A 23,467-nucleotide genomic window follows, 5' to 3' on the forward strand; every position below is an offset into this window, starting at 1 on the left:
CCCCCCTTCTTCTGATTCCCACAGGGTGAAAAAGGTGACTTGGGTCTGATGGGCTTGCCAGGGTCAAGAGGACCAATAGGCTCCAAGGTCAGTGTGTGGGTTCCCAGGTCTTCTCACTAAGGCTGTGAAGCAGCTGTTACTTACAAAGATGGGGACTGGGTGGGCTGCCGGGACTGTCACAGATATTGGCCATCTCAATGCCAGAGTACTTGTCTTTACCAGACTTTGGGGGACACAGGATGTAGGGATACCATTCCTGCTGTTCTGGACAAGACAGATCGAAATCTTTTTTCAGTCCTTTTGCGGGGGGTGGGGCGGGGTGGTAAGAAAAGCGATGTTCTTTTTAGGCCTGGTGTAAACACAAGTCTCAGGGGCATCTGTGTTTAATGCAGCCACTCACGCCAAAACTTCCAACGCCATGAGACTCTTCTCACCACCACATTCAGGGATTCCTTCCACTCTCACATCAAACCCAGAGGTCCTACAGGACTGATGTAAATGCACCTCTTCTTTCTTCTAGGGCTACCCTGGATCCAGAGGGGAGAAGGTTAGTGCTTGTCTCTGCTGGCTTCCCAGAGCCTGGTCTGGGCTATCGGCTGCAGGGTCAGTGATGAGCAGAGGATGAGCCCAGGTCTCTCTTTATTCAGCAACTGCAGTGACCGTTCCTAGATATTCCCCCATCTTTTATCAGTGGGCTGAGAGAGAAGTGAGGGGCCCCCTGAGGCAGGGCAAGCGGGTTAGGGAGGAGCCCCCAGGGGAGGTAGAGGCCCCTTACTTGGAGTAGATGAGCAACTGAAGCTTGTGCCGTGTGCACAGTGAGCGCAGTTTGCATGGGGGTGCTGGAGGAAGATGGCAGATGTGTGTCTTTAGACCACGCTTTCACCACACAACCGTTTTTATCTGTCAAAAAACAAAACTAAACAAGAAACCCATCCCGAACCTGGGGACAAATTTTCTTTGGATGAGAGAGGATCTGGGACCCAGCATTTTCTGTGAGTTGTCCTTTATTAAGGGAAGAGGTCGTTGGGGTCCAAATGGATGGTAGAATGCAAAGAATTCCTTCCCTGGGCAAGTCACTTAATCTCTGAGCCTGTTTCTTTGCCTGTGAAATGAGGGTGGTGGCTTAGGGAACTTTCACTTCCAATTTTTTCCCACAGTTTTGACTCATTGACTCTCTCCTGTGGTTTCCTCGTAGGGATCTAGAGGTGAAAAGGGTGACTTGGGTCCCAAAGGAGAAAAGGTAATGGCTATTGCATAGAAGTAATAAATTACAATGGAAGTGGCAGCCCCTGCCCACCCTCACCTTATGAGATGACTGACTGACTGACTGACTGACTGATTGGCTGTCTGTCTGATTGACTGGCTGGCTGGCTGACAGGGCTCTATCTTGAAAATCCTGATCAAGCTCTTCCACAGCCCTTTCAAGCATTATTTCAGAGGTGGTCACTATATTTGTTATTCTCTTCGCAGGGCTTCCCGGGACTTCCTGGAATGTTAGGGCAGAAAGTAAGTACCTAGAAGTAATAAAAATAGGCATTAGTAACAAATGAGTCCATCCAAGTACAACAAAAAGAGGTCTGCTTCACTGTTCATCAGGCAGGGAAAGTGGGTTTCGCTGTGGAAAGTTCTGAAGGGGAGCAAGTTGCTGAACATGCTGGTGAGAGGGTGACAGGATGGTCTGAAACCTCCCTCCAGTTCAACGGGAGAGCGGGGACACCCCACAGGGGTGGAGAGAGGCCCTTCTTTACATTTCCTGCCTCTTANAAAAAAAAATGACACAGATGAAATAATTAATGAGGAGCAATGTATACCACTGTTGTGGTGTCTCAGACACACAAGTAGTTGGAATTTATATGAGAGCAGAGCAATTATAATAAGGAGACAACTGATCTGGGTCCAAATCACAACCCTCCACTTACCTGGGCACATCTTTGAGCTTCAGTTTACTGAGCTGTCAAATAGAGAAAATATTAACAGGCTTGAAGCATGTTGTAGGCCAGTGCTTAGCACATTACAAGTGTTCAGTACATGTTACTGAATATTGTGATGGTTAATGTTTGCAAGCTACATAAAGGTAGTTTAAAGAATGTTTTGGGTTTTTTTGTTTGTTTGTTTGTGTTTTTTTGGTCTGCTTTAGGTTACAGATAAAATGTCTTCTGGAAAACAAGCAAACAAACAAACTTACATCTTCTACCAGAATAAATTACAAATGAATTAGGATTTAAATGTTTGCCAATTATCCAAAAGCACATCAGTAGGGGGCAGGATGAACAAGTCATGGTTCTTCCAAGTGAAAGAATAGTATGTAGCCATAGAAAGAAATGTGGATGCATTATACGTAGTTACACAGAGTGATCTCTTAGAAATACTATGAAGAAACAGAGAAAGACCATGTGTATAGTATTATATTACAAGTAATCCTTTGAGTACAAGGGGAAAATATTGACCTACCTGTTTGTTCTGTATGCATAGAATAGTCATGGAAATGTACACAGGAGACTAAGCAATTGAGAATAAATAACTAGAACTGGGACAAATGTGGGAAAGTTTTCATGTACACCTTATACTTTTTTGAATTTTGAATCACATAAATGTATTACCTGTTCTAAGCAATTAAACAAAATTCCATATGTTCATACAAAACAGAGCCTATCATGTGGAGCACAGGGTGGGATTCTTCTGTCTTTAAAAGTCTGTTAGATCCAAATTAGCAATGGGAATTGAGAGCTCAGAGAATTTCCAGAATAGTAGAATCATACAATTATAGTCCTGCAAAAAGCCTACGGTTGATCTCTCCAACTTGTTCAACTGAGAAGCTCTATTGCTCCGTTGAGGTCAACAGGGTAAGCCTGTGGTCCCCACTTTCTGGAATTCAGGGGTTTGAGTGACTGAGTGAGACCAATGGGTAGAAATGTCTGTCTGTGCCAGTGGGCAGCTGGGGGCTCCCAGGGACCCTGCTCCCTCCGTCCCACTGGCTGTGAACCCTCAGACAGCAAATACTAAAGGTGGTGGGGCGGGGATGGGGGACTTTAGGGAAAGGGGTAAGTGAGCCACAAAGTTTTAAATCACAAGCGTCCATAGAGCTAAGATGTCACCGTGGAAAAATGAAGGTGTGGAAATGTAATGGTTGGAAACACAGGGCCTTTCCACTCAGCCCCAGTTGTCAGAGGGTGTTGGAAATAACCCACCCTCTGGGCCCCATGCAGCTGGACGGTTTTGTCTCTGACCTACGGCCAGATCGCCTGAATAACTCTAGCATCTTGGCCTCCCCTGTCAAGCTGTAGCAAAAGATTTAATAGCGCTTGCTGATTTATGCTGGCTGCTGTAATCAAATTCAGAGCCAAGACACAGCCAGCCTTGGGGAGGTTTCTTGATGTTCCCTTGGCTCCTAATAACATTGTCTCCTCCTTCCTCTCTACTTACCACATGTCATCTGGTCGAATTAGAACTTGAACTTAAAAAAGCAGATGCCTTCCTTTAGATAAAGTCCAAAAATTTCCCTTGTGGGAGGAAAAGAGGGATGGGTTTGTCTCCTTGAATCTGTGTACAATCAAAGGAGCCACTGTTGATATATAAGTTACTATAAAATAATGACAATATGGAATGATTTGCCTTCATCCTTGTAGGTAGGGCAGACTTTTCCTCCTCAAGGCATCCCTATAAGGGCAGAGGAGAACATCCTTCTCATGTTGTTCGTGGAGATTCAATTACTTGCTCAAAGGTCTCCTGAGGAGTGGCTGCAGGCTCCCCCAGGCAACGCTGGTACCCTAGCTCTGTGCAGCTCCAGGGGCCCTCAGATATGTGCCAACAGGGGTGTTGGGCCGACGCACCCGCTAATCCTAACCCTTGTGAAGGTATCTTTTGGCTCTCTGTTGCCTACTTAAAATTATTTTATTTTTTATTATGGAAAATTTCAAACATTCAGAAAAAAAGGGGAAAGATTTGTCCAGGGAACGGCAATATGCCCACTGTTACCGGTCAAATTGTGCACGCCCCCCCCCCGCAAATTGATAAGTGGAAGCCCTAACCCCAGTACCTCACAATGTGACTGTGTTTGGAGATAGGCCTTTAAAGAGGTGATAAGGTTAGCTGAGGCTGTTATGGTGGGTCCTGATCCAATCTGATTGGTGTCCTTATAAGAAGAGGAAATTTGGACACAGAGAGACACTAGAGATACTCAGAGGGAAGGCATGTGAGGACACAGCTAGAAGGCAGCCATCTGCAAGCCACGGAAGGAGGCCTTGGGAAAAAACACAAACCTTTCAACACCTTTATCTGGGACTTCTAGTTTTCAGAACTGGGAAAAATAAATTCCTGTTGTTTAAGCCCCAAGTTACTTGGTTAGGCAGCCCTAGCAAACCAACACACCCACCTCATAGATTCTGCCATCTTTATCATTTTGCTGTGTTTATCATACATTTGCTTACCCTTCCATCTTGTTTTCTGATGGATTTCAAAATGAGTTGCAGAGCCTTGTCCCCTGTGAAGACTAAACTATTCACCAGAGGAGGGGAATGCACATTTGCTGGAAGGCCACCAGCACACATGAGAGAACCCCTTCTGGGGCCGGGATATGAGGGAGGCAACTAGGATTGCCCGCTATCTTACAATGTGAATTTACAAACCAGGGAACTGGGACCTAAAGATGCGTCACTGTAAAGCTTGATTAGAAAGACACGGAACTGGGTGTTGGTAAACTCCTCCAACTCCAGCTGGCTGAGATGACACCCGCCATTTTTCTCTGAGGTTCCCTGCTCATTGTCTCTGGCTGATGGGGACGTGGGGGTGGGAGGTCACCACTTAGTGCCAGTACTGAAATCTCCAGAAGTCTCCAGGGTCAGACATTTGAACTCACTCCTAGCCTCCTACCTACTGGCTGTGTATGACCTTAGGTACATCCCTGAATCTCTGAGCCTTGTATGAAAATGAAGATGACAGTGCTAATGTGTGCCTTGTGGGGATGTTCTGGGGCTCAGAGAAGGCTATCGAATGCTCATGGGATGTTTCCCACAGCTGGCACCTCGCTACTGGGTTAGGGTAAGACTGTCCACTGTAGCAAACAAGCACCCACTTTTCAGTGACTTAATCGAATCAAATTTTATTTTCTGCTACCCCAATAGTCCAGAGTCCCTGGTTGGGGGCAGCTCACCTCCACGCTGGGATCTCAGGGCATGGGCTCTTTTTCTTTCTGTGACTCCTCCATCTCCCAGGGCTCAGTCCTCTGCATCCAGCCAGAATCATTAGAAAGAAGAGCCACATGCTCCCAGCTATTCGCCCTGCAGGGGTCTGGCAAGTGCAGCCACTTCTCAGGAACAGCCCTGGCCTGTGGAAGTGGGAGCACACATTCGGGGTGGGGGGGGGCAGGTACTAGCTTTCTCACTACAGCCTCACCTGAGGAGGTCCTGTGATGTAGTCAGTGTCTGGGAGTTAGGCCTAGAGAGAACCAGCCTGTCAGGGAAGGGCCAGGTCAGTGGGAAACCATCTTGCTCCCCAAGAGCCTTAAGAAAGAACAGCAGGAGGGGTGCAACTGGTCAGGGGAGCTGGGCAAGATGGACACCAGGAAAGCACCTTCTCACAGGACTGTGTGCACGATTCCTTTTGAACTCTGACCCCAGTTCTGTACCAGCTATGTGGCCTAGACTGGGTGACTTGGCTTCTCCACGAGCCCCTTTCTTCTCTGTAAAGTGAGAATAATCGTGCTAGTAGAATTAAATGTGATATTACATGGGAAGTGCTGAGCCCAGTGTTGTCATCGTTTCATGATGAGGATTTTGTTAAACAAGGGTCAGCAAGTATGCAGCACAGGTGTCACTCCTTCCTCTCATTTCAGGGAGGACAATACTAATTAGTCATGATCCTCTTTCCTCAGAGTCCTTCTTAACACAGTGTCCCAGGAAATCTGTACCACTCAGTTCAAGTTAGCAGATGAGATGAAAACTCTTTTCCCTCCAGAGACAGACTTATTCATCTCTGTACCTTTATTCATCTCTGTATCCAAGAGCAAGGGCTTGGCACACAGTAAGGGTTCAATAAATGTTTGTGGGCTGAAGCAGAATCTGTTATAGGGCTCTTCTGGTGGGGAGTCTATCTAAACTGACTTAGCAGGATTCTTGCTAAAACTGGACTCTGCAAGGACGGCCATGGAAGCCCAAGTTCAAAGCCTTGTTGAGAGCCTGACGAAAGTTTGGTGAAGGAGAGAGTCTTGGTCAGTGGGAAGGTAGAACCCATGTCCTCCAACCTACTTCTCTGCCCACCAAGGCTTGGGTGCGACAGCTGACTTGAGGTGCCCTGGGGCTGGTAGGACCCTAGACTCTGCCCCTAAACATGCAGGTGTCTTTGGCTCCCACTGGAAATTCTGGGTCCTTGGGAAGGGTCCTGAGTTATCCAGGCCACACAATCTCCCTGCACAACACAGGTGGGAAACACAGCAGGGGACAGATGCAAAGCAGAACCTGCTTTGGGAGGGGTCAGCAGGGAACAGGCCTGCATGTGCCAACAGTGGGGACAGAAGCTTCTGGAACAGTGCCCAGGGAGGCCGTATTCCAGAACCGGTCTTCTGGCCTGGCTGATAAATCCCAGAGCTGCAATTAAGACAAAATACTGTGAATATGACACCTGCTGACAGCTGCAGGAAAGTCCCGGAAACTTTTATTATGAATTAGATTCTGCAGGCAGCTCTGTTGTGGTGAGCTGGTGCTTGGGCCAGTGAACCTGAGGTTGCTCAGCAGGCCGCTGCCTCAGGTTGCAAGGATTGCCCTCCAGGGGAGAACCTGGCAGAGTGATCCTCTATCCCTGTTCAGGGCCCTTATGTAGGACCATTTGTGTCTCAGGAGTATCTAGTGCACATTTGATATTCGACATGTGTTTCTGAATGAATGAAGCAGTAAATGAATGAATGAATATGCGAAATATTCTTTCTTTTGAAGGCTATAGCTCAGGGGTCAGCAAACTACAATCTGTGGGCCAAATCCAGCTTGCCTCCTTTTTTTGTAAGTGAAGTTTATTGCAACACAGCCACACTCATTCCTTTATGTATTGTCGATGGCTGCTTTCATGTACTATGGCACAGATCCTACAATATTTACTATTTGGTCCTTTCCAGGAAAAGCTTGCTGACGCCTGCTATAGCTTATAGTCTTTACTAAGCTGGTTAAAACAACAGTGCTTACTGCTAAGCACTAATGGCCTGTCTTTATGAGCTGGAATATTGTGTGTGTGTGTGTGTGTGTGTGTGTGTACACGTGCGCGCATGCTTGTGCATTGGGTATGCCTATAAAGTGGCAGATTTCCACATGTATCTGGTATGTGCCATTTTATTATTTTGCAGGCAGGCTTCATATAAAAAGGTTTACCCCACAGGCCCTTTTGGAAAAAAAAATGTGTATATATATATATCAATGAAAAACATAGAAAAATGCATCATGACTTTTCCTACAACCATATATCTATCTGTCTATCTATCTATCTATCTATCTATCTATCTATCTATNAAACCAATTTTTAAAAAGAGTAGGGAAATATGCCAGCCTATGTAAACATCATTATGTGAGCAGAAACTTCCCAAAGGTGAGAGTTGTAAAAACTGTGTCTAGTCATTCAAAAAGCCATAGATTTGAATTTGTGCTAAAAACAAAGAAAACATAACATAAAATTTCAATTAAAAGAGAAAGCATTTTCCCTAACAGCTTGTAGTGTCACAGGCACACATGTGACTGAAATGCAAGAGCCTCCCACTTCTGCCATTCCGGATGGTGATTGGGGACTTCAAAATGTGTGTTTCCCGGCAGCTGTCTCTCAAAGATAATAAATCACCCACCCGCAGTAACCTTCTCATTTCCTTCCTCTCCCATGAAAAACCTATCTAACTTTCACGTGGCCTCACATCACTCTTCCACTCTCCCAATGCAGCCCACTTGGGAATGATCTGGAATGATCAAGTAGATTGCTCTCGTAGCCAATGATGGGATCGGCCTGTAGAGATGTGCTTGTTCCACATGCCCTAATTCTTCTGTTGTTTCTCTTTCTTCCTTCCAGGGTGAAATGGGTCCAAAGGGTGAGCCTGGTATAGCAGGACATCGGGGACCCACAGGAAGACCAGGAAAAAGAGGCAAGCAGGTAAGGATCCCACATCCCTGCAGTCAGACCTCCTCATCTGGGGCTGCTGTGTTTTTAAAGCTCTCCACGTGATTCTAATGTGTAGCCAGGGTTCAGAACCATGGTAACACTATAAAGCCAATTCTGGTCTTTTCCAAGTGAACTCAGGAATGACACGGGCTCCAACTTGGATAATTCAAATTCCATGATAACTTTTGAAGTCACAATATCTGGTTCAATTTTCAAAGTTTTACAATGGGTGGAATGGTGGTGGCTTCACAGTGCTGCCACAAACACCAATTTCCTAAAAAACTAGGCTCAGAAAAATAAAAGGAAAATGTTTTCCTCCTTTATTCCTTCCTTCCTTCCTTCCTTCCTTCCTTCCTTCCTTCCTTCCTTCCTTCCTTCTCTCCCTCCCTCCTTCCTTCATTTCTTTCTCTCTCTTTCATCATTTTCTCCCCTACTACTGATTTCCACCCAGAGTTTTTTATATTGGGGTTCAAGAAGCCTGCTGACTTGTGTCATCTAGTTCTTTACTTAGGCAGTGTTTGTTTTTCCTGGTGAGGGCTAAAGCCAACAAGGCTATTTCTTGACCCTGTTGAGAATGATTCAGTTGTGGTGATCTTAAAAACTACACCAGAACCATGCCTGGGAGCTCAAAAAAATTAGAGAAATTAACTCATCCTTTCTACAAGATATTGTACTCATCCTTTCTACAAGATGTTGTAAACATCTTGTAGAACCCTCAGTTCCTATCTAGTCAGCAGATACTTGAGTTGTTAACCTTGGGAGCCTGGTACTTTCTTTTTGTCATGAATTAATTCCTAGCATAGGGTCTTATATACCGAGTATTCATTGGGCCAGTGGTGCTAAGAGTTTCTGGAGGTTATTGTAAATCAATTCAAACCCTAGAATCAGAAATCTAAAAGAGACTTCAGGAGATTAGAATTTCAGGGCAAGAGGAATTTAGTGACCACACAACTCGGCNCTTAGCTGTAGAGGGCAGTGTCACTGGCCCTCATATGTGGGATCCGAGCCGGGGCCCTCTGGCATCCCAAGCCAGCTCTTAACCAACGCGCCACTCGGCCGGCCCATGACTACCGCTTCTTTACCAGCCACAGCTTCTGCCTCATTCTGGTCACCTCTTCTTCTGGATGAGAATTGAGATACTCAGTCATAGGCTAGCACTTGCTTCCCAGCAGCATCCAATGAAGAGCAAAGCCCGACTTTGCTCCCCCAACATCCACAAGCAAAAGCCTAAATCCTAGAATAAATCCTTTCTCGCGCCCTGTTATTGAGATGCCCCACGGTTCCCCCTGGTATGCGCCCTCCCTTGTTGCAATGAGTCAGTAGGGCCAGCTGTGTTCAACGACAGGTGCAGACCCGGTGGCCTTCAGTTGGAGAGCATGGATACTGTAAATCTCAGGTTGTTGTTATGGGAGCCCCTTGCCTCCTTCTTAGCCCTTGACCTCGTGTTCCCCCACGTGAAGTTATAGTGTCGAGATCTAGAGGAAGGACTCTGGAGCCAGACTGCTGGGTTCAAATCCCAGCTCTGTCACTTACTAGTTGTAGGACCTGTGCAAGTCACTTCCCCGCTTTGCCTCAGTGAATGGATCTGTGAATTGAGCGTGATGATAGTAATAATAGTACTTAACTCTCAGGGTTGCTGTGGGGCAGGTAAATTTATATGTGTGAAGCATTTAAATGGTGCCTGGCATGAAGTAAGTTTTTAAAAATTAATTGACCAAGCGTTCGTGAAATATCTAGTGTATGTCAGTTACTGTGCTAGACCCTGGGGATAAAAACTGGCTTCCATCCTCCCAGAAAGCACCGGTTAGTCAGGGAGATACAAAGAAACAGTTTCACCCCCATGAATCAAGGCTAACATAAGGGTAAACTCAGAGGGCCGGCTGAGTGGCTCAGTTGGTTAAGAGCTCGCTCAAAGGTTTGAGCTCTGAGCAAAAGCGGTTTGAGTCCAGCCTGAGCTGAGCTGCCGCTGAGCTGCCAACAGGTGGCAGGATGGCTCAGCTAAAAAAAAAAAAAAGAGGTAAACTCAGAGAAAAACATAGCCGGACCCCTCACCCTTGGCCTGGGGAGTTGAGGAAAGCGTCCTGGTGGAGGCATCTCCTGGCAGTTCCTGATACAGAGTAAGCGTCCCCAGGATGAGTGTGGGTGCCGGAGGGCCGGCTGGGAAGTGAGCAGGAGGGCCTTGGCAGCCACTCGAGCTCCACAGGCTTCACCATCTGCAGGTCAGGGGCACTGTTTACGCATCTTTCTTCCCCCCACAAGGCCCACCCCAGTGCCTGGAAATGTGCTGGAATGAACATGTTTCACACCAAATTTGGCAGCTTTCCCCACAAACCAGTGCCTCCTCTGACTTTTCCATCTCATGTTCTGACCACTGTTGCCCCAGGTCCCCTGCAGCATCAAACGAGCCCTCGATTCTTCCTCCTCTTTCACTCCTACTGCACCCTGGCCCCCAGTTTCCTTCTCCCCAGGAATGTGTGTATTGAGAGACTCCATGTGACAATGAAACTATAAGAGTCCAGGGTCCCCTCTTCATCTCCTCACACTCGGGTGTTGAGACATTTAACTGTCACTGGCTAGTGAGCATGGGTGACACCAAATGTGTGCATACAGCCTAGAGTCAAATATGTGTTAACTCATGGCTCATGGTCTCTTGTAATCGATGCTACCTCCAGCCCTGTCTGCCTCCCTCTCTGAACAATTCTGAGCACAGTATCAAAGTTATTAACAACGACTTCCTTCTCCCCACCTATTGGGGGAACATTATGAGCCTATCTGAACTTTGCATTCCTTGTCCCATCTACAAAGTGACAAGTCAATCTCTGAAGAAGGAGAAACGAACCTTATAGCAATCACAGTGTCTGTACCGTCCGCTCGTTTATCTTATTTGTTGTATCTTAGTGAAGACCAGGGGAGGACTCCCTCAAGTAGCGAGCAGGAGGTGTGCTCACATGTAAAACGTTAGGAATCAGATTCGGAACTCTAGGAATCAGGCAGCCTGGGTCTCCCTGGGGTACAACGGGCACGACAGAGGCCCGAGCACGGACCGCATTGCTAATGAGCAGCAGTTTTCTCTAAACAGCCCTTCCTGGCCTGGATCAGAAGAAGCGAGGCAGCCACAAAGCATGCTGCCTGCTGACACCCCCTCCGCCCCCGCTGTTCCCGCCACCACTCTTCAGAGGGGGTCGAAGTCCGGTGAGTACCTTAGGACGCGTGAGGGAACACAAATGCGGGCCCCTCGTTGCCCACCACACTGCCCACCCTGCCCCCCGCACCCCTCAGAGTGAGCTGCCTCCAGAATCTTCTCTGAAGGAGTCAACCCTTCCCTCTCACGCAGCAGCTTGGGCCCTGGAATGGCTACTTTGCAGCTTCTGGTGGGTGTCTGTCCTCTCACTGTCTCAAATAAGTTCTAGAGGGCGAGTAGGGAATTGAATTTGACAAAGTGTCCCATCTCCTCAAAAACAATGAGGTGAATTTATAACTTTCGGAGCTCCCATCAGCTGCTCAAATATGGAATTTCCCCTTTTGTTTTTTCTCTCCCCAAGTATATTTATGAAATTCCCTTCCATGGCCTGTATCTAACCTAGACTATTTTTGTGAGGTGATGCAGGAAATGGTCCTGTTGTAGCCATACTGAGGTGTGAGAGGAAACAGAATTTAGAATGAGAGGAAAAGGTGAGGAAAAGAACAGGATTTGGGAAGCTGATCTAGAAGACAACAGGCCGGGCATTCTAGGGACTTGAGACTCTCAAATTTTTCCAGAGACTCTTCGACCTATACTGACTAATACGGTAGCCACTAGCCATATGGGGCTATTGAACACTTTTAATGTGGTTAGTTTGAGTTGATATATGCTGTATGTATAAAATACACTCTGGATTTGGAAGACTTTGTATGAAAAAAATGTAAAATATCTCATTGTTAATTTTTTAATATTGAATATACATTGAAATGATAATATTTAGGGACTATTGGGTTAAAAATATATAATTAAAGGTAATTTACTTGGTTTTTTTTTACTTTTTTATTTGGCTGCTGGAAAACTTAAAACTACATCTATGGCTCGCATTGGTGGCTCANACAACTTGGCTCATTCAACTTTTACACGAGAAAGATAAACATCATTCTGGCTTTGTTTTCAGCATTTTGGAGGATAAGTAGAGGAGAGGGAAAAAAATGACCTTGGTGATGTTATTTATACTTTAAGTTGAAAAATAACAGGCACATATTTCATCAATTAACACCTTTTTAAAGAAAAACGTTTCATGGCTCCAAGCAATTCTCTTAAACCTAGAAGCAGAGATGACATTGCAGATTTTTTATCATCTTACACAGTTTTATGAAACAGTCCTTATAGATCTTCACTGAACATAGAAATAAGAAGAAATCAAATCTACCATCGAAGAGAGCATAGGTACACTGTCAGCGCAAAGTAAGGCCTTTCATTTCACATTGTCTGTATAAACACAGCATCTCTAGATCCAAGAAGACTGTTTACTGGCTGTGCAAGATTCTTTGTTCTCAGTTATACAAAAGGAACCAAAATAATTTTCATTCCATTTTTTAAAAGAAAATGAAGGCATTTTAAAATTCCACCGTGTACTTCCTCCCCCGCCTTCGTGTTTATGGAAATATATTTGCAGCCACATCATGAGATGATCAAGAAATGTCATATTTTGTTAAATCCTTTAAACCAAATTAAAGTTGTCTCTGAGACTCCAACCTGCCAGAATGCCAGGAAAATTCAATCGTAGGCATTATTGGGGTTCTCTCCACTTTTTCAACTGTCATACGAGTTGGGCCAAGATCCAGGGGAATTATGGCAGAAAACCCAGCAGGGGAGGTCTCTGTAGCTTTTTATCTGCCCTGTTTACCCCTGAAATGCCTGTTGTCCGAGGCCATGTGGTCCATGGGTGCCTGGTGACTGCCATCCTCATGCCTTGCTTAGGTATCAGAGCACTTCTGAGGCTGGGAATCCTGGTCCGTTTGGTTCAGCTTCCCAAGGAGTGTCCCACACCCATTCCTTCTGAGACCTTACCTCTTCTCCAGGATGCCTGGGGTCCCTATTCTCTCCAGGTCAGGGGAGATCCCTCCTCTTCCAATCTCTAGCCCCGTCCCTCCTCACTCTCCTCATAACATTCCCAGCTTAGGAGGATTTCTCTTCTGAGAACAAAAGGCAGAAGTTTTCAAATAGTACCTGTTTTTAGCAAGGACAAGAAAGCACCAAGTCTTTGCTGTTTGCTTAAACTACCGGGAGAACAAGCATTAATTAGCATGTCAATAAGTTATCTTGTCATACCTATTTCTATTTGGTTAAGGGACTAGATTTGAGATGCAGCCTAAACTATGTGTCTGTGCCCATAATCTGTTTCCGTGAGTTGACTGGATGACCCGGGTGGGGGTCCTTCTAACTAGCCCTCGTCCTCTTGGTTCTGACATGCAAAACGTTTTCCTCAAGTCCCATGACCGTAAGCTGTCAACCCCGGAGACTGCGAGCATGGACTGAAGCCTGGGTTTTGCCTTTGGAAGGGACCGTCTTGGTCCTTGGGGTACTTAGGGGCTCATAAAACTGAGGAGTAGCCAGGGGATATGGCAGGGGTTATGGAGACATAAAGAGGTCCTTAGCAAATTCAGACCTTAATGGTCTCAATGTGTGCATCTGTTTGTAAAGGCCAACCCTCATCTGAGTTGAATCCCCATTTCCTCCTTGGGCCTGGAGTTGGGTGAGAAGGGCAGGGCCTGGAGACCATCTTCAGCTTACTCAGACACCCACTGTTCTATCTTATCAGCCTCTGGTGGATTGCAACCCCATCCCTTCAGTAGGACCACTGTAGTCTTGTTTTCTCTCTTTGGTCTTCCGGCTCCTTCTCACTCAGCCAAGTATGTTCATTCCCCTTCCCGTCTATGCCCCCATCCTCTGCCGGATCCCAGCCTTACTGACCTCTGCCCTCCAGCGGATGCCCTGCTCTCTGCAGAGCTAGAGCACTTTCCTATAGTCCTTCTGGGTCCATGTAGCCTAAAATGGCATTCCTCTCATCCTCTGGTCCACCCAACAAAATCCTCTCCTTCCTTCAAAGCCCTCTCTCTTCAGTAAGGCCTTCCTTGGCCCTAACGGATGGGCCTCCTTCCCCTGGAACCCCAGTCACACATTGCCTCTCTGCTATGGCCCCTCCACTGGTTAACTGTTTCTTGCAGATGTGTTTTATTTTCTTTCAAGATGGCAAGTCCTTGAGGCAGGGTCTGTGACTGAGTCAGCTTCACATCTCCATGGCACCGGGCCGGTGGGACGGGTGGGGCTGGTTCCTGTAGGTGCTCATTGCGCTGCACTGGCTCTCAGTCTGTCCCACCTGCATACTGTACAACAAGCAAGCAGGATGCTGGCCATCTCCTTGGACTGATGTCCCCTTCCTGTGCCCTCCTTTAAATCACTTCCTTTCTGGGGGCCTCCCAGAGTGAGGAGGCTGAAGGAAATGGGCAGTAATCCTGCCCTTTGGAAGAGATTTTGGGGGGTTAAGAAAAGAAGGGGAGGGGACCGGCACAGTGGCATGTTGGTTAGGAGTTGGCTTGGGATGCCACCTCTGAGCAGCAGAGCCCCAGTTTGGATCCCACGTTAGGGACAGTGACTCTGTGCCCTCTACAGCTAAGATGGTGAACAACAGCTCGACCTGGAGCTGGGCTGCTGTGAGTCGCCGGCGACGGCGTAGGCTGCAGGGGAGCTGCTGTGGGCTGCCATAAGCTACCATGAGTGGCTGGCAGCCAGCGTGAGCTGCCAAGTGCCGTGGTCGCAATGGTAATACCAACATGGGCCAGTGAAACGACATCCTCCACTAGACTGAAGAACAAAAGGACAGCAGCTTGTCTGTTCCCCTTCCCCGATTCCCCAACACTGTTCCCCTTCCCCAATTCCCCAATAAAATCTTTAATAAAAAAAGAAAAGAAAAGAAAAGAAGGGGAAAGAAGAGTTTAAAAGAGACCTCCCTGTACCTGGGACCAGTTGGATAATCATCAAGAGTTGGACTAGGCCCCCAAAACGATTCCTGAGACTACCCTTGAGAGTCTGATAAAAGTCTCAAAACCACTGTTAGGAAAAAGAAAAAATATGTCTACCCAAGATTTTGCATACTACGTCCCAGGGTTCCAGAAACCTTGCCCCAAATCCATTTTGAGATACCCTCGGGCTCTGTGGATCACAGATTACACTCTCCTGGATTAATCCAACTNTGTGGGAGTGGTATCAGGCCATACCCAGCTTCAGCCTGATCCCAAGGGGAGCTCTGGAGTAAGAATTGTACCACAAAGTGCGTCCCACCTGCAGGTAAGGAAGCTGGTCTATTGCCTGCAGGAAGGGGAAGCACATAAATTGCTGGGCAGCTCCAGTTGGCCATAGGCAAATCCCACAGTCGCAGGTTGCAGGAATTAGTTGTTACAGCAAGGAAGATAGCCACTGGGAGACGGCACTCTGGGCAGGTGAAAAAGATCTTGAGGGGGTACCAACAGCATTTGCTACTGGTCCCCAAACACAATCCTATCCCATTTATATTGCATCGCTGCATCCTCACGGAGAATGCAGGGGACATTTGAATGGGTGGGTGGAGGAGATAAAGATGGAGCAATCGGCACATTGGTTAGGAGTTGGCTTGGGACACCAGCTCTGAGCAGCAGGGCCCCGGTTCGGGTCCCACATGCGGGCCAGTGATGCTGTGCGCTCTGCAGCTAAGATGGTGAACAACAGCTCGACCTGGAGCTGGGCTGCTGTGAGTTGCCAGCAACAGCGTAGGCTGCAGTGAGGCTTGCCAGCAGCGGCGTGAGCTTTTATGAGCCGCTGTGAGCAGCCGTCCAATGGCCAGCGACCCATCTGCCTCACCTGGGAAGAGCGCAATGATAATACCAACATGGGCCAGTGAAGCAATGTCCTCCACAACTAGACTGAAGAACCAAAGGACAGCAACCTGTCTGTTCCCCTCCCCAATTCCCCAATTAAAAAAAAAAAGATGAAATCAAGAAGTTTAGAATATCTTCTCCACCACCTTTATTTCTTCAGTAGAATAAGATCTTGTGTGTCGACACAATGTGACACCAAGGGCTTTACCTTATACCTAAGTGATCCACCTTTTTGGCTATCAGTCTTTGGAGGGTGGGGATGAGGGTCCTGGGGCCACGCTTAGAGGCCCCCTACTCCTCTCTGGACCCCAGAGACAAATCTTACTTTCTGGAAGGAGGGAAACAAACCCAGCTGTCCTGACTTTTGTTCTTTTCTTTTGAAGGGTAGACCTGGACCCCCGGGTGTTCCTGGCATGCCTGGGCCCGTCGGCTGGCCTGGCCCTGAAGGACCCAGGGTAAGTGGGGCACATTCTCAGGGCTCGTGTGGTATCAGATCATGAGGGAGAAGATGGCAGCTCCCTTGGCCCCTGGCGCATAGTCAGTGAAACTCACTTCCTCAAGACGGGGAGGAAGAAGAGAGCACGAGGACTGCCCAGAGGTCCCCCAATCCTCCTTCCTTCACTTGAACTGTGAGACCTTGGTCAGTCCACCAGCTCTGCTCCTGTGAGGGGAGAAATGAGGGGCTGCTGCCCTCTTTCCCAGGGGCCCTGATTCTCCTTTGTCCTGAGGGTTAGCATGCAAGTCTGATTTTCCTGAGATGACACAGGAAGGGCTGTGTCTGGAGAGCTATTGGCCTGTGGTGCTGGTCTGGTAGGAGGTGGAGGGGTGAGAGGGTGGNGGTGCAGTAGGTTCTCCATAAATATGTGTTAAATGCAATCAAGAAAACAGGACTTTGAACCCAGATCTGCCACAGCGGGGCTGGAAAGTCAGCAGAAAGGCAAGACGGGCCTCCTGAGGACCACCTCTCAGGTGTGCATCTATCGTCCCACCCTGCACAGTCTACGCTGACAGCTCCCAGGGCATCGGAGAGCCCACAGAGCGTGGGGGGGGGGGGAAAGGGGGGTTCTCTGCTGACCAAAGCTCTTCTGTCACACCTGCTCATCTCTACCCTCCCGCAGTCCCATCTGAGTCCCACGTAGGCTGTGCTGTCCATCTCCAGGGGACTGTGCAGCCACCGCTGATCACTTAGAACACAGCGTGAATGGGTCCCCACCAACACGAGATCTGTGGACCAGCAACACTGGCACCATCTGGGAGTTTGTTAGAAATGCTGAATTGCATCCTCCCCTCAATCAGCATCTGCAATATAACAAGACACTCCAGTGAATCATCTGACCTCCATGCAAGGGTACCATGCCTGCTAAACTAGTTCTTGCCCATTTCAAGAAATGAAAAAAAACAGAGGCTTGGAAAAAATAAAAGAATGGGGTGAAAACTCCCTCCCCTGTTCTCTCCCCCAAACAGGAGAATAAACCAAAGACGGTGGATTCCAAACTTCTCTGCACATGAGCATCTCCTGGGAACTTCAAAAATTCCTGATACCTGTGCTCCTCTCCGTGAGATTGTGATGTAATTGGCCGGGGGTGTGGCCTGGTCTTTGGGATTTTTAAATGATCCCCAGGGAATTCTCATGTGCACACAGTCTGGGGAACCGCTGGCTGAGGGATCTGTTTGTCATTTGGACAAGACTCATAGAAACTGTATTTCAAACAGGATTTGTGTTAGGCGTGTTCACCTGCAGACCTTGTGGATGAAGTAGTGCCTGGGGAGGTTTAATGGATTTCCTCTCTGCCATGCTGGGGAATGTGGAAAACAGCATTTCACAGATGCATGAGTAGAAAGCAACTGCTTTCTGCTGTGGGTGTGCCAAGCCTTAGTGCAGTGGGTGCTGGAGTCCCTGAGCTGGAGTCAGCCCCAGCCCTGCCGCTGGACGACGGTACAAAAATGCACGATTTACTTGCCCACCTTCTTCATGTCTTAAAAGACTTTTGCTGCATGTGGTGCCCATACATCCACATGGGAATTTCTCAGTCGGCTGCTCCTGTGTGCGTAGTGTTAACTTCCCTCTTGGTAGGGCCCAGGGAAGGTTGGTAAGCACAGCTGAAAAGACACGAGAGGCGGTAAAGCCTCTTGTTCTCAGCAAACAGCATTTTTTCAAGACCCCTTAGCTTCTCTCACCAAGCACTCAGGATGTTTCAGGCAACCCAAGAATTCCAGGGAGAAAATTAAAAGTGCAGAGAGTAAATGTGTGAGCATTACGACCCTGGCACCGCTGTAAACAAAGNACTACTGATTTCCACCCAGAGTTTTTTATATTGGGGTTCAAGAAGCCTGCTGACTTGTGTCATCTAGTTCTTTACTTAGGCAGTGTTTGTTTTTCCTGGTGAGGGCTAAAGCCAACAAGGCTATTTCTTGACCCTGTTGAGAATGATTCAGTTGTGGTGATCTTAAAAACTACACCAGAACCATGCCTGGGAGCTCAAAAAAATTAGAGAAATTAACTCATCCTTTCTACAAGATATTGTACTCATCCTTTCTACAAGATGTTGTAAACATCTTGTAGAACCCTCAGTTCCTATCTAGTCAGCAGATACTTGAGTTGTTAACCTTGGGAGCCTGGTACTTTCTTTTTGTCATGAATTAATTCCTAGCATAGGGTCTTATATTCCGAGTATTCATTGGGCCAGTGGTGCTAAGAGTTTCTGGAGGTTATTGTAAATCAATTCAAACCCTAGAATCAGAAATCTAAAAGAGACTTCAGGAGATTAGAATTTCAGGGCAAGAGGAATTTAGTGACCACACAACTCGGCTCCCTTTATGTAGTCACAAGGAAACTGAGGGCCAGGGAAGTAGAGTGACCTACCCAAGACTCCTCACCTAAGTCAGCTTCCAAGCCAGAGTTAAGAGCAGCTTGCCCCCACATCACATCTTCTCTCATCACCTTCGTGCTTCAGAACTTACCTTCAGGAAGGCCCAGGAAAGCAGCTCTTGACTTTATTATACAAATCTTTTTTTAATTCAGGGGACAGAACAACTTCCTTGAGAGAGATCACCAAACTTTGTGGCAATAAAGGAGCAAAGAATGCTTTTCCTGGAAAGCTCTGTGCAGTGATTCCCGCTTATAGAGACATGACTTGCTCTGAGTAGATGACCAATAAACTGAATATTCCATGACTGCTGGTGTCAGATTCAAGTTGCATTTCTAGCTCCTTCAAGCCATGGCACTTCCTGTGCTTATAGCCAGCTGATATGGCTGTTAGAAAAACAAGCCTTAACTGTGGCTATATTAAGATGGTGTGACTTCCTTTGCCATTTTGGGACCCATCTTGGTTACCTCATGGAATGCTTCAGCTTAGACTAAGGCTTAAGACTCCCTCCATCAGAATGGAATTGGAAACAAACTCTGACCCCTGAATCCCACATTAAAAGTTTAAGAACTCCTTGGACATTTTCAAGAGAGCTCCCAGGGCCCTGTTGACACGACAACAGGCTACATGTCACCGTTGTGATTTGGAAAGGAGTGCCCAGCACCGCTTCCCAGACTTGGGGAAGATTGGGTTTCATCAGGTGGGCAAGCCTGCCAAGGAACAAATGTAGGAAACGGATCCAGGCGGAAGGTGTCAGGCATCAGTCATTGCTGGGGAAAACCTTTGCTCTTGGCCCTCCCAAGGCGGGCAGCAAAGAGGACACCCAGGTAGAATGACTGCAGCTGCAGGTGTGAACCTCTTTAAGAAGTCAGGATGTTTCTAGCCACGTGGAAAGATGGAACCAAGCCAGTTGCTATGATCATCAGCTTGCCCCACATAGCCCTTGGTTCTGTGCAAACCCTTTTCCACCTCTGAGATCTGTGTTAGCCTCACAACAAACCCATGTGGGTGTGTACTTACTTGCCCCATCTTGCAGATGAGAAAACTGAGGCACAAAGCAATGACATGAGTTGCTCAGGATCTCATAGCCAAAGTGAAAACCCAAATCTTTGACTTAAAACTCAATAGAACTACTTCCCCTTTGTGTTTTCAGCTTCCTCTTCCTCTCTTATTTGATTCAGAGAAGGGAGGTAAACAAGATAGATTCCAGCCTGCTGGGAGCTTATGTCTCATGGGGACACATTGATGAAAGGACCACAAAATAATTGTATAGTTAGGATCTAGGATACATGCTGCGGGTCTTTATCCTGAGAGCAACGGGTAGCCATTTGGTGACAATAGCTCTTGTGATAAAATAGAAATGTTCCTGATGAAAAGGAAGATGTCCTGAGTTCTAGGCCTAGCTCTGCTACCTTAAGGCTAGGTGGCTTGCATTCATCCATGCTCTTGTCTAAGCCCCTGTTTCCTCATCTGCCCAGTGAGGGGAGTGGGCTAGATTGGTTCCTTTCAGCTGTCATGTGCTATGTCTCTAGGACAGAGCAAGACGATGTCTGTAAACTTGCAACCATCAGTATCTCAAATGTCACTTGCCCTGAGCTTTTTAGAAACTTGGTTGTCAAGACCTNTAGCTGAGCCATTCGACTCAGGGTCCAAACACCCAGTGATGCCATGGAACACGTGCCCATCACCTCTCTTCTCCTTGGGCTCCTTCTCAAAAGGGCAGGGAAAGGCCCGAAAGCAGGAGGAGGAGGAAGTTGAACAGTCCACCAGCTACATGAGTAGTTGCAGAATAGTTAACATGTGGCCACATCTGCAATTTTCCCAACCTACCAAGGCAGGATGTTTCTGTTGTCTTTTTCCATGGGTGGCTTCTAAGGACATATTTGCTTGATTTGGGGGTGGGGGAGGCTTCCTGATGCCCAAAAGGAGGCAGACACAGAAAGGGCTGTCTCCTGTCACTACTGACGGGCTGGTCTTGTGACTGGGAGATCCAGGTGGACACGGTGGCGATCCTGGTGTCGGATGTGTAAAGAGGACTTGGGAGATGGTTTGAGCCAAACTTCTTCTGGTACAAATGGGGAAACTGAGTCTCAGATTGAAAAAGGGAGTCGTACCAGGTCACACGGTGAATTGCATCTGGACTCACACTCCAGGTCTCTGTTATTTCCAAGAATAAGAGGAGTGAAACACTTTCCAAGGATGTGCCCCAGAGTCAAGTGGGTACTGAGTCCACAGGGCAAAGCCAGCATCATCAACAGCACAAAACAAACAACCCCAGTGTTTGCCAAAAGCCCGTGTTAGACTCAGCATTGTTTCTGCTCATGATTTGGCATTGCAGTGGCCACGTACCATGTGACTTTAGTGTCTTTAAGTCAGGGTAAGCAGTCCTGAAATCCGTGATAGGTGGCATTTCCAAGGCAGCTGCCTGGGGCCGAGCCACGTGGCATAGCCAGGTTCCTGCCCCCCATGTACACACACGCATGATTTTTCCATCACAACAGAGCCTGCTGGGGCTTTTCCAGGCTGGACCCTGAGCTCAGACACGATTCCACGGAGGCAGCCTAGTCCAGAGAGAGACCCACAGGCCACCCTGATGACACCAAAATAGACATGTGAAGTCCTGGCTTAGTTGTCTGGGAAGGAGGGGCAGGGGCGGGGGTAGGGGAAGCTGTTCCCCAACATGTCCACCTGATGGAAATATTCTGAACTGGAATGAGCTGTAAATAAACTAGACTGTGCTAAAAACAAACATCTCCGGGGAGTTGGGGTGGGTGCAGAAATACATGGTCTTCGCCTGCTGAAAATGAAGTGGGTCAAGGGGGAAAGGGGTGGGGAGGGGTGAACAATGCAGAGGCCTCAGCAGGAAAAGCAACTGATAATTTATGTTCACTGAAGAGCTCTCCAGTTTCCAGGAAGAAATCAGAGAAGTGGCTGCTTTACATGGTGCAGGGTCTGCCATCAGTGGAAGGCCACGCAGGGCGTGGGGTGAAGGGAGGCATTGGAGGCCATATATGGTCTGGAAAAATAAATGGTCAGGGGTGCAAAAGAGCTGTGTGAGCCTGCCAGCCTCCCAGGTGTTCCTGGCTGAGAGAGGCTTTGCGGAAACCCCTCAGCCCTTGGCGGTCTGCTGAGGCCAAGAGAGGCAGAGGAGAAACTGCAGCTGGGCGACCTTGGAAGGGTTCTGGAGTGCTGGTGCGTGTCTGCCAGCCTTCTCCACACGCCCAAGNGGTTCTCATGCTGTAAGGCATTGACATGGGAAAATGTTATTTTAACGTTGGCCTCAGAGCATAATGTTCTTCAAACATGCAAAAGAGATGCTTTCTTAGAATTGTAAAATTTTTTTCAAGTTCTCCTTAAAGCTTTATTTTCCAAACTTGAATAAACAACTTTTATCTGTTATTCTCCAATCAGGAGAGCATATTTAAATAATTTGAGTTATCTGACATTAATTTATTATACTTTATTACTTAAGCTGCCTTAAGCTGTCAAGAACTCTGTTTCTGCTGCTTTAGATGGGGTGGTGGGTTAAAAGTAGATTAATTATATAAGCATATTAAAGGAAACATTAAAAGAGAAAAAAAACAATTTTATTTTAAAATGTTTGGGCTAGGTTTTACTTCAGTGCCACAGTGAACATCAAAGAATAATAAATTACTGCAAAATTAAATATGACAGCTTCTCTGGTCTCTGCTCCATTTACTAGACTTGCCTTCAAGAGTTCCCTTCCCCTTTCATGGCAGGCTGTTTTAAGACAGAGCAGATCTGATAACCATAATTAGGTCTTAGAGAAATTAAATCAAGAAATTACTGGCTGCTTCCAGTTGATGAAGAGAAGGGCCACACTTCCTTCTGACAATCTTTTTTTAAAAAAATTATGCTGTTTATGCTGCTGTTTTCTCTTAGCCAAACAAGACACCCCTTGGGCCCCTCTAAACCAGCCAAGGAAAATAGTGCAAACATCTCCATGGCCACATAGAATTGATCTAGCCTCTCACACTCTCTCAATGTGTAGCATTTTATTTTACTTTCTTTTTTTTAAGATTTTCATTGGGGAATTGGGGGAGGGGAACAGCGTTGGGGAATTGGGGAAGGGGACCAGCCAAGTTGTTCTTTTTCAATCTTCATTGTGGAGGATGCCAGTCACCATCTGGCTTCCCGTCGGCAGCTCCTGGCCTCTAAGCTCAAGGTGCTGTGTTACCATCTTAGTTAGGGATGGCGGCATGCGGGAGTCGAACCCAGCAGCCTTGTTGTTAAGAGTGCACACCCTATCCACTGAGCCATCCGGGCAGCAGCTCAGCTCAAAGTGCCGAGTTCAGTCTTTGTTGCAGGTGGGCATAGACCACCATTGAACAGTCAGCCTTGTTGTTACACCAGCTGAGCCATCCTGCCACCTGTTGGCAGCTCAGCAACAGCTCAGCTCATGCGCAGTGTCACTGGCCCATGTGGGAATGGAACTGGCGGCCCTGTTGCTCAGAGCTCGCGCTCTTAAGCCAACTCTTAACCAACTGAGCCACTCAGCCAGCCCCATGCCTAGTATTTTAGAGGATGGAAAGAATTCATAGGTTTAAGGACAACTCTTGGTGAGGCAAGATGTTGGT

The 23,467-nt window shown here is 47.3% G+C and overlaps 1 protein-coding gene across 1 annotated transcript in view; it reads left to right on the forward strand.

The window, feature by feature from the left end:
- The window catches only part of COLQ (collagen like tail subunit of asymmetric acetylcholinesterase), a 54,558-nt gene that overhangs the window by 14,635 nt on the left and 16,456 nt on the right, over window positions 1-23,467 (forward strand). The window contains exons 3-8 of the mRNA XM_019667144.1: window positions 25-87; window positions 521-547; window positions 1,196-1,240; window positions 1,471-1,506; window positions 8,035-8,115; window positions 11,224-11,404. Of these exons, the coding sequence (XP_019522689.1) occupies window positions 25-87; window positions 521-547; window positions 1,196-1,240; window positions 1,471-1,506; window positions 8,035-8,115; window positions 11,224-11,404 (433 nt within the window). The remainder of the gene's footprint in view (window positions 1-24; window positions 88-520; window positions 548-1,195; window positions 1,241-1,470; window positions 1,507-8,034; window positions 8,116-11,223; window positions 11,405-23,467) is intronic.

The sequence above is a fragment of the Hipposideros armiger genome, unplaced genomic scaffold, assembly GCF_001890085.2.
Source record: "Hipposideros armiger isolate ML-2016 unplaced genomic scaffold, ASM189008v1 scaffold_486, whole genome shotgun sequence".
Taxonomy (NCBI): Eukaryota; Metazoa; Chordata; class Mammalia; order Chiroptera; family Hipposideridae; genus Hipposideros; species Hipposideros armiger.